Here is a 15,988-nt window from a genome sequence, read left to right as displayed (position 1 = left end):
TCTGGGAAAAACTCAAGTGTTATAGCAGAGGCTGAAGGGAAGCAAGTGGGTGTGGGGACACACCCGCCGAGGTCACGCCTCTTTGCTCACTCCCTAAACCTACCTGGCACACCTGGTGGTGGTGGTGGTGGTGGTGGTGGTGCTGGGGGGCGGGGCGGGGCGGGGTAACCTGCCGGAGAGATTACACTGCCTGGAACTGTGAGCTTTTGACTCCTCACCTGAGTTGAGTCTTCTGCTTCCATACCGACAGCACTTCAGACACAGACATGCCAGTGCTGAGCTTGGTGGAAAGACGGACTCACCTTCATTATGACTTTCTTCTCCAAAAGAACCAAACTGAGGCCAGTGCTGGCAGTCCAAAGAAAGGAGTTTTGTAACCACGCTGCCTTGAACTTTGTAACCTTGCCTTCCCTGCGCGCTCTCTGCCCTGCGTTTTACATTTCTTCCCACACTCTGTCTCCCAGATAACAAAATCATTACAGCCCTAAGAAATCTTCTTTATAAAGAGGCTTTTATACAAAGAGTTCATAACCCTGTCACATAGCCATAAGTGGGTATTTTCAGCCAAACAGAAACACAAGTTTTATCTTATCAAAATGCAATGAATGAATCTCCACTGGATTAATTACCCAAGGCCGACCTACAGTCTAAATCCCCATTCTCAGAGGTGGTGTCTTATTTTCCTTCCTTTCATTGCACTTCTACCACAAGGATCTGAGACAGAGCCTACTGGGAGAGGGCCTCCAATATTCAAGCCTCAGGCAAGGGCGACCAAGAGGGAGCTGCAGTTACTGAGCTGGAGGCAGGAAGGGCAGTGGCTCTGAAAGAGAGCTGTTGTTTAAGATCAAGGGTGCCACGCAGTTGGGGCCTAGGATAAAGACTTTCCTGAGAAAGGAGAGGATATATGACATATATCACTCAGGGCAGATAGCTTTCCTGCCCTCAGTGAACGTCTGAAACATGACTTTCCCACCAGGGTACTATAATTATCTTTATTAGCATACTAGTCACCGAGAGTTCCAGTGGACATAGGAGGGGGAAAAAAAGTCTTAGTTTAAAAATTTCATTTAAAAACAACCTACCTGAAATGGAAGGCAATTAGTTTCAGAATTACCAAAACAGCATACTAATTTAGACGTCATTTCAATTAATAAATGAAAGCCCAGGTATGGCTTGCTTACAAAGTATTCCTCAAAAGTTGTAATTAAAAGTAATTAAATGCCGAAGTTCTAGGAGACCTCATTAATTATCGGAATCTTGAATGGAGGCTATTGTAGAGTAGTTAGCTTGATGCAAATTATCACTTCCGTGCATCTTTTTCCTGCCTGGGGACTGAAAACCAGGGCCTCGTGCACACCAAGCAAGCATTGCAGTGCTGAGCTATATAAATCCCCAGGCTCCAGTTTAAAATTTCTAATGGCTTTCAATTTAAACGAATATTAATACATCGGATGTTCTTAGGTAAACCCGTCTTGTAATGCCTTTTCTGGTATGAACATGCTTTTCTTTAAAGATGAGAAGACGTAGGATCATTTGTGTGTAGTGTGTGTGTGAGTGCTGGTGCACACATACCATGGTGTGCACGTGGAAGTCGTAGGACTCTTTACGGAAGAGCCAGCTCTCTCTTTCCTACCAGGAGTTCTCGGAGATGAACTCGGGTTGTTGGCCTTACATGTGAAGCATGCTTAGCCACCTCACTGGCTCCTCCCTACATTTGATAAGGGGGAAAATGCAAAGATAAAATACAAAATTGTGGTTGAATTGTTTCTCATGATCACTTCTCTTAGTTCACAGACAAACCTTTTCACAGATCTTTCTGAACCTGGGTAGTTATGAAAGACCCAAATTCAGAGACAGGGGCACCCAGGGCTAAAGCGGTGATGCCACAATCCGGCTTGGCTGCGCCAGAGGAAGGGAGAGATCCACCATGGCAGTTTGGCTCCAGACAGCTATGCAGGCAGCCAGGGAATATTAGCTCCTTGACACTTGTACACAGGCACACTTTTTACAAGCACCCTCAAGTTCTTCACACCCCTTCAGTCCCCTTGAAATGATACTTGTTACTGGGATCCTCAGAGAACTGGGTGATAGTGCAGTTTCTTATCATTGGGTTTATGGATCTCCCTCCATTGCCAGATAACTGTGAGAGACACTTACCCTGTGAGGTGTTTTCAAAGGCAAGTTAAAATACTGTTCTAGTTGTGTTTTTAAATTTACTTATTATGTTCCGCCTGCATGTCTGCCTGAAGGCCAGAAGAGGGCACCAGATTTCATTACAGATGGTTGTGAGCCACCACGTTGTTGTTGGGAACTGAACTCAGGACCTCTGGAAGAGTTGCCAGTGCTCTTAACCCCTAGGCCAACTCTCTACCTCTGTTCTAGTTTTAAAATCAAGTGTTCTCTTGTATGAGGGAAGAGCAGCTCCTCTGAGTATTGATCTGCCTCTCTGGACTTGCACATGTCCACGTCCTGACCCTTTGGAGGGACCTCACTTCCCCTCTGCACTCATTAGTCAAGGAAGGATGGGATGTTGGGGACAAACCTCAGCCGTCCACACAACCTGTAGGTCTCATTGTGGTGTGCTCCCTTAAGGCATTATTAACGATGAACGTCCCACCTACTAATGATGAGTGACATCATTCTTCCTCCCACAGCCCAGTCCTCACGCCTGCCTCTCAGGAGCTACAAGGACACCCTGTCTGTCTGAAAGGGCAACATCACTTTCTATCTGGCTGTGAGCTGGAACCCAGCCTACATTCAATTACTGCTCCTCTTCATTTTGAATGTTTACTAAGTGCTAAGGAGTCGTGCCAAGTCCTTTGTGTAACACAATAACACAGTGAAGAACTTATCATCCCACAGGCACTGACTCTGGAGGGCTCCATATTTTGCCCAAGTGTAAAGCTGCTAAGCTGAATGAGGATGCTGCTCCACATGGGGCTCTCAGACGCGACTACATGTAGTGATCTATCCTGTGGTGTGGATACCAGTGCTCCCCTGAGTTCCACCACTGGGGGAATGACTCCAGGGGTCTAGGTATCTTCCATTCCCACTGACTGCTAAGCTTGCTGCAGCCTACTCAGACACTGGCTTCCAGCTGAAATGAGTTTCTTCTGGTGCCTGTTACACCGGGGCCCAGTCAGCCCAGCTGTCCACTCAGGCTCTGAGTCTTACGTGGTGTGCTTCATTAAGGGCATTATTAATGATGGGTTCCCACCTTCTAATGACGAGTGACTTCATTCCTCCTCCTATAGCTCAGTTCTCATACCCCGCCTCCTCTTTGCAGCTGCGAAAGCATCCTGTCCGTCAGAAGTTAACAAATTCACAAACACTGTAGTAAAACTGGGTGAGATCAGCAGCTCCAATCCAGAGCTCATCCCAAGTCTTCCTTTCACCAGCATTACAGATTGGGCAAGACCCACAACCAGCTAAGTGAATGGACAGAAGCTGCTGGTCCCAGATAGGACGCTGCTGCCCAAATGGCGTCAGGAGGTGGAGACCTGGAGATGCAGTTGGCTGTTTTGGAGTTGGGGATTGAACTGATGCTTCGTGCATGCTAGATAAGTTCTCTGCTTCCAAGCTTCCAAGTCTGACCTTTAGTCAGACTCTAAGCTTCACACCTCTGGTCAGGCCCTGGGCTTCACACCTCCCATCAGACCCTGAGCATCACACTCCCGTCAGACTCTGAGCATCAAACCTCCCATCAGACACTAAGCATCACACCTCAGGTCAGACTTGGGCTTCACACCTCCGGTCAGACACTGAACTTCATACCTCCCATCATATCCTGAGCTTCACACCTCCCATCAGACTCTGAGCTTCACACCTCTGGTCAGACCCTGAGCTTCACACCTCCAGTCAGACACTGAGCATCACACTTCTGGTCAGACCCTGAATTTTTTTTTTTTTTTGGTATTTTTTCCTACTTTTTGCTATTTTCTTGTAAAAAAAATTCATCCTGTGTGGTCACCATAGCTAGCATTGTGCTCTGTAAGGTCACTTTCATAGAAGTGTGTACTGTATACTCAGCATGCACTCCTATCTCTAACACTCTTCTCTCCCCACTCTTGGTTCCCCTAAATAGGTCCACTTCTACTTTCAACACACACACACACACACACACGTGCACTTTTATGTATTTGTATAAAACTGGGATCCTCAAATAACAGAAGACATAGGCTGTTTGTCTTTCTGAGACTAATTCCCTTAATATAATCATTTCTAGTTATATCAGTTTCCTGCAAATGACGACTTTGTCCTTCCTAGCTGCAGAGATTTCCACAGTGTACAAACAGCACACTTTCCTTCTCCATCCCTCTGCTGTTGGACACCTGGGCTGCTTCTGTAACTTGGCTAATGTCAACAGCGCTGTTCTAAACACTGAAGAACAAGTCTCTGAGATGCTGACTTTGAGTCCTTCAGGTAAACAGTAGGCGCTGCATTTCTGATAGCCACTAGAGGTGGGGACGGGGAGAGGGAGAAGTAGGGCCCAGGCAGACAGAGAGAGACAGAGGAGTTCTTGAAGACTGTCGCATGTCAAGTGTCTGGGTAAACGTTCTATAAACATTAGGGGGCTGGAGTCATAGCTCAGTGGTTAGGAACCCTGGGTGTTCTTCCAGAGTACCCAGGTTCAGTGCCCAGCATACACATGGCAACTTAGAACTGTCTACAACTCCAGTTCCAGGGGAGCTGACACCGTCACACAGACATGAATGCAGGCAAAACAGCAATGCACATAAAATAAAATAAATTATTAAAAAATATTAGGCAATATTCAGGAATTAAAGTCATGAATAGAGGCCCACAAGGAAGAATGAGTTATTATAAACTCATGGATCAAAGGATAATGTACTTAAGAATAGCTTTCAGGTCATCACAGTATGGAGATCCTTGCAAAACCCATCAAAAATTACCTTTATTTATTACACATGTGTTCACATGCACATGAGCCACGATACAAGTGTGGGGGTCAGACAGCTCACAGGTATTGCCTGTGCAGTCCTGCCACGTAAGTCTCAGCTACTGAGCTCAAGCTGTCAGGCCTGGTGGCAAGCACATCTCGCCTGCCCACCTAACAAGGCCTGAAAGTAACAATAGCCTGCCAGGGAGCGTGGCATGGTCCTTAACTTGTGCTCTGCTGTCCAGTGGCAGAGTCCCTTCTCCCTAGAAATCATTTCCTTTTGCTTTTCCCTACGACACTTCTGTCAAGAGGAGTGCTCTCCTATTCCAGAGAGGCGAGTGGTAGCATGTTGTTAAAAACCTCTGGGAAACTGTCTTTACCGAGAAGCGTCATGATGACGGTGTAATTCTAAGTTTTGCACAAAGAAACAAAGGCCATCAGTGTCCACTAGAGAGAAAGCACAAAGCACAACTCAGCAGCAACGGGTAGGCATCTGGGACGAAAAGGATGAGCAGACAGGCACCAAGGACAGCACTGCACCGCAGGACCGCACCACAGGACCACACGGCAGTGGCAGTAACAGGACAGCTCGCCTCCTTTTGGTGCATACACTCTTTTGTTGGTTGTTCTACCGCTCTAGCAGTTCCTGCAGGGGACGGTCAACTTCCTAGATAAGTGTTCTGCTGGCTTTGGTTACGGATTAAGTGAGATGTGTCTCCCAAAGGAACATGTGTTTGAATATTTGGTCTCCAGCTGGTGGAGCTGTTGTGGAATGCTATGGAACCCTGAGGAGGCGGAGCTCAGTTGGAAGGCATTGATAATGAAAGGTGGGTACTTCTTATCACTCTCTCTGCTTCCAGCCTGGTGACACCTGGTAGTAGCCACATACTTTCCCTGCTACAGGGTCCATCAGTTGCCACACCTTCTCACCCTGCCACAGATAACGCTTCCCACAGGGCGCTTCCATCACATGGGTCTTGTTACAGTGACTTCAGGGATTGGGTGGAGTGGGCACTCAAAACAAGGCCATCTCTCTCCCAGCACTCCAAATACCCAAGGCAGAACTCTGAGTTATCTCTATGGGAGCACTTGAATTTATACCCCATTAAAGTTCTTGTTTGAAAATTATAAGCTGAAGCCACATCTAACAGTCATGACAGTCTCTGGTTTCCCCACACATTCTAAAAATGGAAAATTCATTTCATGGTCACAGAACCAATAAAAAAAATAGCTTCAGTTAAAATATCTAGCCTTTCCTTACAAAGTAAATGATTTTCAGGTGTTTATAACACACCCTTTATGTTTATCATGTTTTATAAACACTGGGCATGCTGAGAAGAGTTTCTTGTGTCATGAGAAATTATAGCATGGACTAGAGGCCTAGGTCTTTCTCTCTGGCTTTGCTTTTAGTTTCAAATTTAAGTCTGATGTTTTTCTTTTAGACCCAAGGTCAAGACAGGATGACAGCTCAGTCATTTCTTTTCAAAGTTATTGTAAGTACCATCAAGAGGTTTAAATCATTATAAAAATGCTGCTAAATCTTATGCAAGTGACTTAACACAGATTGATGGAACAAAAACTGCACTTTAAAAAACTGTGTACATCAAATGAAAAATATCTTGTTCGCTACCCTGTTTACAAATTTCAGTGATCTCGGACCAGCCACACGGCAGCGACGTTTGAGGAAAGGCAGTCTTGGTGCCCACCAGAGTCAATGCAATCTTGCAAACTGACCTATATTCTTGCCAAAAGCCCCTAGGAACCCACCCAACCTCAGGGATGTGCCAAATAACCTAAGGCGCTTCTCTCCACGAACACCTAGGAAAAGTATTCATGCATCAGGGATGAAGAAATTCTGAGATAACCAAAGCTGATCACAAGAAGCACAGGATTTGGGGCAATACACTGAAACATGCAACAGCACAAACAACATTAATCCCTCTCACCCCCCAAAAAGCCCTCAATCTTTAGTAGGCAAGGAATCAGTCAGAGTCACGATGGGACTTCTTAACATTGATATTCCTGTTCATCTGTCACCAGCCACAAAACGCAACAATAACAAAAAAACCAAGTGATATTAGTTTCCAGTCTCTAGATTTGGTTGCATAAGTGACCCTGGGTGTGATCGCCTTGATGAGCACACCTGAGTCAATCAACAAACATTTGGGCCACCGCAAGTAAGGCAGGACCAAAGTTCAATAGGAAAAACTCAGGTAGTTGTGTTCCTGATACAGATCAATGTTGATCATGAAGTCACGTCAGACATATTGCTGAGGTCTGACATCATTAAAGGTGTCTAGTGCTTGCTAGGAAGGGTGTCCTGTACTTGTATTTATTTATTGAAAATCCTTAGGGAACCTCTGACATGAATATAAGGTTTAAAGGTTTGAGGACCTCAAGTCACCCCGAATTCAGCAAAATTTCTAGGCTCTCCTATTGAATACAGGTATTTCTTCTCTGCATTGTGCCTGGAGGTCTTTGAAAAGTTCTGTAGAAGCACAGCAGAGTCTAGTCTTGTGGTATCTGGGAAGCCGAAAGGGAATCCTGTCTTAGGAAACCTCTGTAACAGCCAGAACCCTTTGTGGGCAGCCGGTCAGATGTCCGGGATGAACTCCTGCCAACCCCAGGCTGTCCACACCCTGGCTCCAGCTTTCTGACTGCCCCTTCATGCACGCTCCATAGAACCTGTGCACTTAGGCCATCTCTGGATCCACATCCTCTTTCTCTGGAACACCCATCCCCCAATTTCTCTTCTCTTCTTCTTTTTATTTTTTATTTTTTTATTTTTTGGTTTTTTTTCGAGATAGGCTTTCCATATGTAACTTTGTCTATCCTACAACTTGGTCTGTAGACCAGGCTGGCCTCAAACTCACAGAGATCCTCCCTCCTCTGCCTTCTGAGTGCAGGGATTAAAGGGGTAGGCTGCTGCCACAGCCACCACCACCTGGCTGCTCTGCTTTTCTAGTTCCTGCATATTTTTGATCCATTGGAAACACCATTATCTCTCCTAAGGCTTCGCTCATTCGCCTCCCACCAGGAGTTCCTCTCTGTGCTCTGAACTGCCTCACAAGCTTTCTGTCTCTTGACGGTTCCTCATCCTTTAACTTGGACTTCAGCATCTCTTTGCACTTGCTACCTCTTCTACAACTGAACAGTGCCAGGCCCACAGTGCCGCTCTTCCTGATATCTGTGTTTCTAGCAGCTCTCTGAGTAACTTCACAGGTTTGAAGGTGGATTTGCTACGACTCTAGGGTCTCAGTGAGGCGTCGGAAGACCAGTTAATGGGGAAGCGTGTGGGAGGGCTGCTTTTCCATTTCTCTGTTTTTAAAAAAATATTTAAAACAAAAAAGATTATTTTATTTGTGTGTGTGTGCGCATGTGCGTTTGTGTGCGTATGTCTGCACACACCCACATAGGCCAAAAAAGGTGTTGGGTCCTCTGGAGCTAGAGTTACAGGCGTTGTGAGCTGCCTGACATTGGTGCTGGGAACTGAATTCGGGTCCTGTGCGAGAACAGCAAGCGCTCTTAACCTTTGAGTCTTCCCTCCTGTAAAAAGGGATGCTGAACGCCAGATAGAAAAAAGAACCATTGTTGCAGATGTCAAATAAATGGAGAGAGTGATCATTGGTGCTTCTGTGGCTTTCTCCTCCAGACAGAATGGGATTCTCAACCAAGGAAGGTGGTCAAAAGACAAGAGACCGGTGGTCCTTCCTCCTGTGTCCTCACTTTGGATTTGGGGGCTGCTGGGGATTAAACCACGGGCCACTGTTGTAGAAACTATATTTGAATCACTGCTTGGCCTGTTAGCTCTAACTTCTTATTGGCTAGTTCTTACATATTAATTTAACCTATTTCTATTAATCTGTGTATCGCCATGATGCTGTGACTTACCAGGTAAAATTCTGGTGTCTGTCTCCGGGAGGGTTACATGGCTTCTCCTGACTCTGCCTTCTTTCTCCCAGCATTCAGTTTAGTTTTTCCCACCTAGCTAAGTTCTACCTGCTATGGGCCAAAGCAGTTTCTTTATTTATTAACTAACAAAAGCAACACGTAGACAGACAAACCTCCCACACCAGGCCACATGCATGGTAAATGTGGGCTCAGGCATTGAAGTAACCACTCCAGCCGTTAACCAAGCTTTTTACACTGAAACTCCACAGGCAACTCACCAAGCTCCGAATTATTCTCTAATATAAATAAAACTGTAGGGCACCTGGTTCTGTGGCGTGTGTGTACCCCCACTATGATCTCAGTATAACTCAGGGACGTGAGAGCGTTTTTGGAGGTAATGAGGTCTCCTGCTTCTTTTTTTTACCATCTCAAGCACAGAGGATGTGCTGTCCCTTCAGACATAGCACTGTCCCTGCAAGTGAACGATGCCGTTTTTTCTGGCTTCCTCTTCCCTCCTCTCTCCACATACTTTGTCTGTGAATATTGCTGGTCTGCCTACAAACCATACTCCAACTTTCATGTCTTCAGGTCGCCTATCACTGACAGCTGCTACAGTTTAGACACTGTCACTTATACCTGTTATGACTGTCCCTTTCCCGGCCACCTAGTGTCCCCCGTCTCATCCCTGGAATTTGTTTTCCAGGCAATAGCAAGTCAAGGCATTAGGAGCTCTCAGAGTTTCCCGCCCAGCATAGGACAGGCCTATCACCCGCCCACTGAAGTAGCTGGGCTAGCATCCGTATTTCACTCCAAATCAAGTACGTTTATTCATCCTGACCATCTTGAATCGGGAACTTTTCTTAAAGAAAATACGTGAGGTGATGACTGGGCAGACAGAAGAAGGACAGGCAGACCATTCACACCAAGAAGTGACTTACGGCTTCAGATTTGGGAGGCACTGGAGGTGGAGGTAGGGCGATTTCTGAAGACTTCATTGTGGCTCCCAGGGTCACAGGGGAAGGGAGAGAAGAAGTTGCACATTTGGACCGCGTGGAGCCTCTCAAGGGGTCACACCTGCTCTTCTCACTGAGGGAGCGAGTGAGAGGTTGGTGGCTAGGCTTGCCTTCCTCCAGCCACAGCTCTTCATAGGGAACGTCCGCCTTCCCTGAGACACCCGACTCCTCACTAGCTTCTGGGAAAAGGTAGTCACTCCCGCTGTCACCAGAGTCTTGATAGGGAAGGACGTCATGGGGAAAAGGGGCCCAATCTCCCCCAAGGTCCCTGCAGCCATGGAGGTTCACCTCACTGTTGCCATGAAGATTGTTGCCGTATACGCAGACTGAGAGTCGGTGGAAAGACTGGGTGAGCTCATCACGGGCATAGCTGAGGGAGTTGGGTAAATGGTTGTGGCCAGAGCAACGGCCCTTTTTGGGGCTCTTGCAGTCTTCATTCCAGTCTGTTTTCACGTCGCGCACAGCCCGCGAATACTCATCAATGTCAAACTGCTCTTGGCAGATGCCCAGCCAGTGATGGACTAGGGTCTCCGGCCACACCTCTCCCTTCACCAGGTGCTCCGGGAGGCTGAACTTGGGGACAGTCAAGTGCAAAGGAAAGTGCATGGGGAGGATCTTGTTGTTCCGGAGCACACAGCACACCACCACCGTCTTGGTCTGGATGTTAACAAACTTGTAGCGGTGTCCCTCTCTGATGAAGTGAAGGTCATAGGGGTTTCTGGGTGGAGGACTGGGCACCGTCACATTCACGGGGAGCCTAGTCTTCTCCACGATGTTTCGGATAGTGTGTTCCCCTTCCTGCATCTGAAGCTCCAGGGGACTTCGGGTGCTAAACCTGCCCTTGCATTGGAATGGAAGGCTGATACTTTCATTGGTCCGGTGGTTCATGCAGATGAGGCAGGGCATTTTGCCTTTCCCCAGCTTGCTGATGGAGTTGAGTTTCCCAATCTTTTTGAAAATTGTGTTGAGTCGCGACTTCTCCTTGAAGGTCTTTGCATACAGGATTTCTGCCTGCCCCATTAGGGTGAGCTCGTCCCCAGTACACAGGGTGATGTTGTAAACTTCGGTGTCTTCATTGCATTCGCCGGACGCAACCTATGACATGATAAACCGAATTCTGCGTTAGTGAGGACACACACACGCAGGCGAACGCTATGCTTCACTTTAATTCTAAATGCGGATGGTTCGGTTTTATTGACACGGCTGACAACAGCCACATTTTTCTTATTTGTCACATATATTTATTTTGGAGAGGAACTGGAGTAAACGCTGCTGAAAACTTTCTTGTTCTGAACTAGCATTTTATTTATTCTCTGACAATTTCACACACGTCTACCATGCATTTTGAGCAGAGTCTCCTTTGTTTTCTTCTCTCTGCCCCTGTCCCTCTTAAATTGTTCTTCTTCCCAGGACGTTCTCTCCTACTTTCTTGTCTTTTAAAGTTTCTAAATAACCCACTGAGTTAACTGGGCTTCCCTCATGTGAATGGGTGTGGGGCTAGTTACTGGATCATGGATGGTTTATCAGTGGCCATATGCCTGAAGAAAGATAACTCCCCCTCCTCCAACAGCCATTAACTACCAACTGCCCCTCAGTTGAAAAAAAAAAAAAACAGGCTTGATGTAAGACAACATTAATTTAGGCTTTAATTTAGTTTATCATTGTTTTTTACCTTGGCCTTTTTGAGATGTGGCCTTACACAGCTGGGGCTGGCCTCAAATCGACCAGGCAGCTGGGGCCACCTTCTGCCTCTAGCTGGCAAGTGCCCCGACTAAAGGCACGTGCCAGCACTCCAGTTTTACACTGGATCATTAAAACAGCTTTACCCCTATAGACAGAGAGAGGTCTACTTGATGGATAATACTATAAATAACATTTCCATAAACACTATAGAAAAAATTCTTTTTGGTATTTAAAATTTTATTAAGGTTTACCTGTTAAAAATCTCCTAATATATAGGTTTTTAAAATTTGGAACTGAGACAAAGGATTACAAAACTTTGTGTGCTTTACTAGATATTGAACCTGGGCTTTGAGCAAGCTAGACAACTGGTCTACCACAAAGCTATACCCCAGATCCTTAAAATGCTTTATTTCTCCATTAAAAAAGATTAGTATGCAAGGCATTCATAGTTACTGGAAGAAATATAAGACATAAAAAGAACACAAACCTATATTACTTTCTGACTTCATATCATCTGTCAAAAATCTTACATAAATAGAAATAAGAAATGGTATGTATTAGTTATCTCAGGGATCTGTAAAGCCACCCTCTGGAGTTTCCAATTGAAATCTCCCCATTTTCCCGTGTGCATACTTCACTAATAATAACTGTCATTTAATACATTTATTTATTACACAAAGATGGGCTTTACTTTGTTTTGGCCAGTTCCTTTTTGTTAGAAAAGTGGTAGTTTCCCCCCACATTTAGCAATTATAAATAGTACTGCAATGTAAACTTTTATAGTTCAATGATTTCCATAGGAAGCAGCAACAGAATCAGAACTGTGGGGGCCACAGCTATGCGGATCTGAGGTGCAGTACTTACACATCACCAGCCTTCAAGAAAAGCCTGCATCCTTAGTTTACTTATTCAGGTTTTGTCTTAGGAGCTTTGACTATTAGTAAGTTGATGCTTGGGGTATTAACTCATCTCTTTGGGTCTCTCTCTTTTTTGAGACAGGGTTTCTCTGTGTAACAGCCCTGGCTGTCCTGGAACTCACTTTGTAGACCAGGTTGACCTCAAACTCACAGAGATTCGCCTGCCTCTGCCTCCCTAATGCTATGATTAAAGGCATTTGCCACCATGCCTAACTCTTTAGGTCTCTTCTTAGAGTTTATTTTTTTTTTTATGTAAAATCAATAGATTTCATACTATATAATTTTGACTGTTCCTCAGTTTTAACTTTGTGGCTTCTTTAAATTAATTTTTTTCTTTTTTATAAAAACATATAGACAGTATTTCCAGAATTATCTTTTGTGATTTATACTGTGGTGCTATGCTTCTAGCTGAAAAGACAGAGACCAATGGTTTTAAACCAGGGTGATTTTACAACCCTCCCAGGAGATGGGTGGCAATTTCTGGAGACATTTTTGTTGTCATGATGAGGGAAGCTGCTTTCATATCTCTGGGCACAGACCAGGGTACTCCTAAGCATGAACAATACATCGGGCAGCCTGTTGCCCTGCCCCTCAGAAAAGACTACTCAAGTTCAAAATTTTAATCACACTCAAGTTGGGAGTTGCTAGTGTAATTACCAACATTGCTGGCCAGCATGTGGATGGTTTCATTTACTAATAAAATTATTTAACGGAATTCTCTTTGGTGGATTATTTTTAAAGTTAATGGAGTGTCTAGTATATTTCCTAAATAATATTCTATCATAGCTGAAATGCCATCTTTAATATGTGTTAAAATTCATAAAACAAGTTCTTAAAGGTTTGTGAACACATATCTATTTTGAGGCCATGTATCATAGTCTTACCATAGTTACACTGTTTAACTTCCTGTGTCTTTGCAATCACTTCATCACATTCGATAACAAATCTCTTTGGTATTCTGACTCAAAATCCCCACGGAAGCTGTCACCCTTGTTAGTTGTGAGTTAGAAGTGAGCTGGCCTCACTTCAAGAGTTGTGGTCCTGGGGTGATGTGTGTGTGTGTGTGTGTGTTGCTGCTGTTTTGCTAAAGGAACAGGGTGTCAAACTCTGCCAATATTTACATTCATACCCACAGATTAGTGTTGCCATCAGCCTTGGTCAGGGAAGTCTCTGTTTGCAATGGACACCAGCTAGTATAGAGACTTAACTTGTCAAGTGCTGAGAATAGGTAACTGTTGAGTGCTTGGCCTTAAATGGGCATCTATACCACTTTATTCAGCATTCTGGTACACTGCAGAAGAGTGAGGTGGAAAAACAGTAAGAACTGGAGGGTGAGGAGGCCATGACCTGGTTCTAACATCCATGAACTTACACGACAGTGTTTATCTACACAAGACCTGTTCAAGACGGGGCTCATCACCCCTCCCTTAGGGATAAGGGAGGGGTACCTATTGCCTTATCCCTCTCTGAAGAGCAGTTTAAAAGACTGCAGGGGGAAAGGGGTCAGGGTGCTCAGTGGTGAAGTCATGAGCAAGTTTCCTTTGCGCAAGTAAATCATATCACCTGTGCTCAAGCAGACACCCTTAACTAAATGCAATAGATCACCAGAGTAGGAGGGGGACTTGTCACAAAGAAATAGTGCAGTGCTAGGGGGACAAGAAAGAATGGAGAGATATCATTAAAGTATATTACATATATGTCCAATATGGCCATGGTCAACTGGAGAATCTAATCCAGACTGAGCTGCTCCGGCCACTGCAGAAACCACGTTTCTTTTCTAAGGGAAAGTCAGGGGCCTGTTTTAGTCGTTAGTCCACACACTAGTGACCCTAGAAGATATTATTTCTACTGTGACAGCCATTCCAGATGCCCATACCCATGACTTCTCGCAGATGACGCCCGTGCAGACTGGCATGACTTGCAGAAACGCTGTGGTTAGCAACCAGAAGGCTACACACATGTGTGGCTGGATATGTAAACATCCCCCAGGCTCAATCTCCCAGGGTCAGTTAGGGAGGCCTCCCTCTTCCACACTGCTTCTCCACCCCCGACGGGCGTGGGTTGCAGTCGAGATCTCAGCAATTTCTTTTGGAGGCTTCATTGCCTACTGTGGTCCTTTATCGTGGGTAGACCAAGACGAAGCTTGTGATAGAACAGACAGACAACTCCTGTAGTCCCAGACAGCAGATAGGGAAGGGAGACTCCAAAGACCTGAAACAAGGCTGAGACAGTGCCAAGACGGCAAGAAGCTAAGGAAGGTGAGCACTACAAAGGCAGAACTGCTGAACAAAACAGCTGGCGTCAGCAGCTGGAAAGGCTCTAGGTAGGGGCTGTAAGTTGAGCAGCAGGAGTGGCTGCCAGGGCTCCTAGGATTAGTGCCGGTCTGCTGTCATTCAAAACTAGAAAGTGGCTCACAGCACGGGAGATGCACATGGCATGCTTGTGAAGTCCCCCAGACAGAGCAAAGGACCCTCTGCTGATTGCAGCGAGTCCAATAAAGTTCAATGACTGAACAGAGAGGATGCATTCAGCAAAGGCGAAATGCAAAGGATTGTGGAGAACGTTCTCCTTTGCCTAGAAAATGGTGCTTATATTTTCTGCTTATTAATTTATTTACCCCCCCCTTTTTTTTTAGAAAAGAAGAAACACAAAGAAAAAAAAAACAATAAAGTGAGTTACTTTTCAAGAGGGGATTGGGAGGATTAGGGTAGAGGGAAGCTGGTGAAAGCAACAGCTGAGACAGCCTTGCCAAGTTTCGACCTTTAGATGCTACACATCCAAACCAGCTAAGAAATACTGTGTTTCCTTTAGAAAATTCTGTTCTTCACAGCAGAGAAGTGGAGTAGAATCCAAGTGAGTTGACTACATGTTCACTGTAGAACAAATAAATGTGTGTGTGGATGTTTGGATCAGCGAGATGCCTCAGTGGGTTAAGGTACCCGCTATCAAGCCTGATGACCTGATTTTGAGTCCAGGGACCCATGCGGTGGAAGGAGAGAAGTGACCCCTGCATGCTTCCTTCTGAGCTCCACACATGCACGGTGTCTATCCACACATACAGATAACTTAATGCTATTTGTAATAACATAATAAAAACTTAAAGACTAAACCTGCAGAGTTTTCCTATGGAAGAAGAGGTAGAAATAACATCATGAAAAGCAGGAAAGAGTGAAAAAGAACTCCTTGCAGGCTGGTTGAGAATTGGAGTTATCAGAAGACATATACCTATAAAGACTGACAAAAGAACACACAGACACTCATACATACACACATACATACATACACACACACACTGGCACACATATCCAGTCTCTCTCTCTCTCTCTCTCTCTCTCTCTCTCTCTCTCTCTCTCTCTCTCTCTCTCTCTCTCTCTTTTCTTATATCCAAACCCCAATAAAAACCAGGATTTGTTGAGGAATAACGACTCTAGGGTGAGCTGGGGGTGAAGGATAAGCATGTTTCCTGTTGTACCAGGAAACAGAGTACTTATAAGATGATGAGGATATGTCCAGGGAATAGGAGATGGCCTGACTTACCTCACACTGACAAATTCTGGGATAAATGGACATTGAGCCTATAATTA

The 15,988-nt window shown here is 45.2% G+C and overlaps 1 protein-coding gene across 3 annotated transcripts in view; it reads right to left on the bottom strand.

Annotated features, from left to right (window-relative positions):
- Garem1 (GRB2 associated regulator of MAPK1 subtype 1) overlaps nucleotides 1-15,988 on the bottom strand; it is a 174,963-nt gene that overhangs the window by 15,248 nt on the left and 143,727 nt on the right. For all 3 annotated transcript variants that reach the window (XM_050134912.1, XM_050134914.1, XM_050134915.1), the window contains one exon: nucleotides 9,730-10,899. In XM_050134912.1, coding sequence (XP_049990869.1) covers nucleotides 9,730-10,899 — 1,170 coding nt within the window. The remainder of the gene's footprint in view (nucleotides 1-9,729; nucleotides 10,900-15,988) is intronic.

Source organism: Alexandromys fortis, unplaced genomic scaffold (genome assembly GCF_014885135.2).
Source record: "Alexandromys fortis isolate MF-2015 unplaced genomic scaffold, M_Fortis_MF-2015_v1.1 scaffold_25, whole genome shotgun sequence".
Taxonomy (NCBI): domain Eukaryota; kingdom Metazoa; phylum Chordata; class Mammalia; order Rodentia; family Cricetidae; genus Alexandromys; species Alexandromys fortis.
The sequence above is the reverse complement of the archived record's forward strand: the minus strand, read 5'-3'. Positions and strand labels throughout refer to the sequence as shown.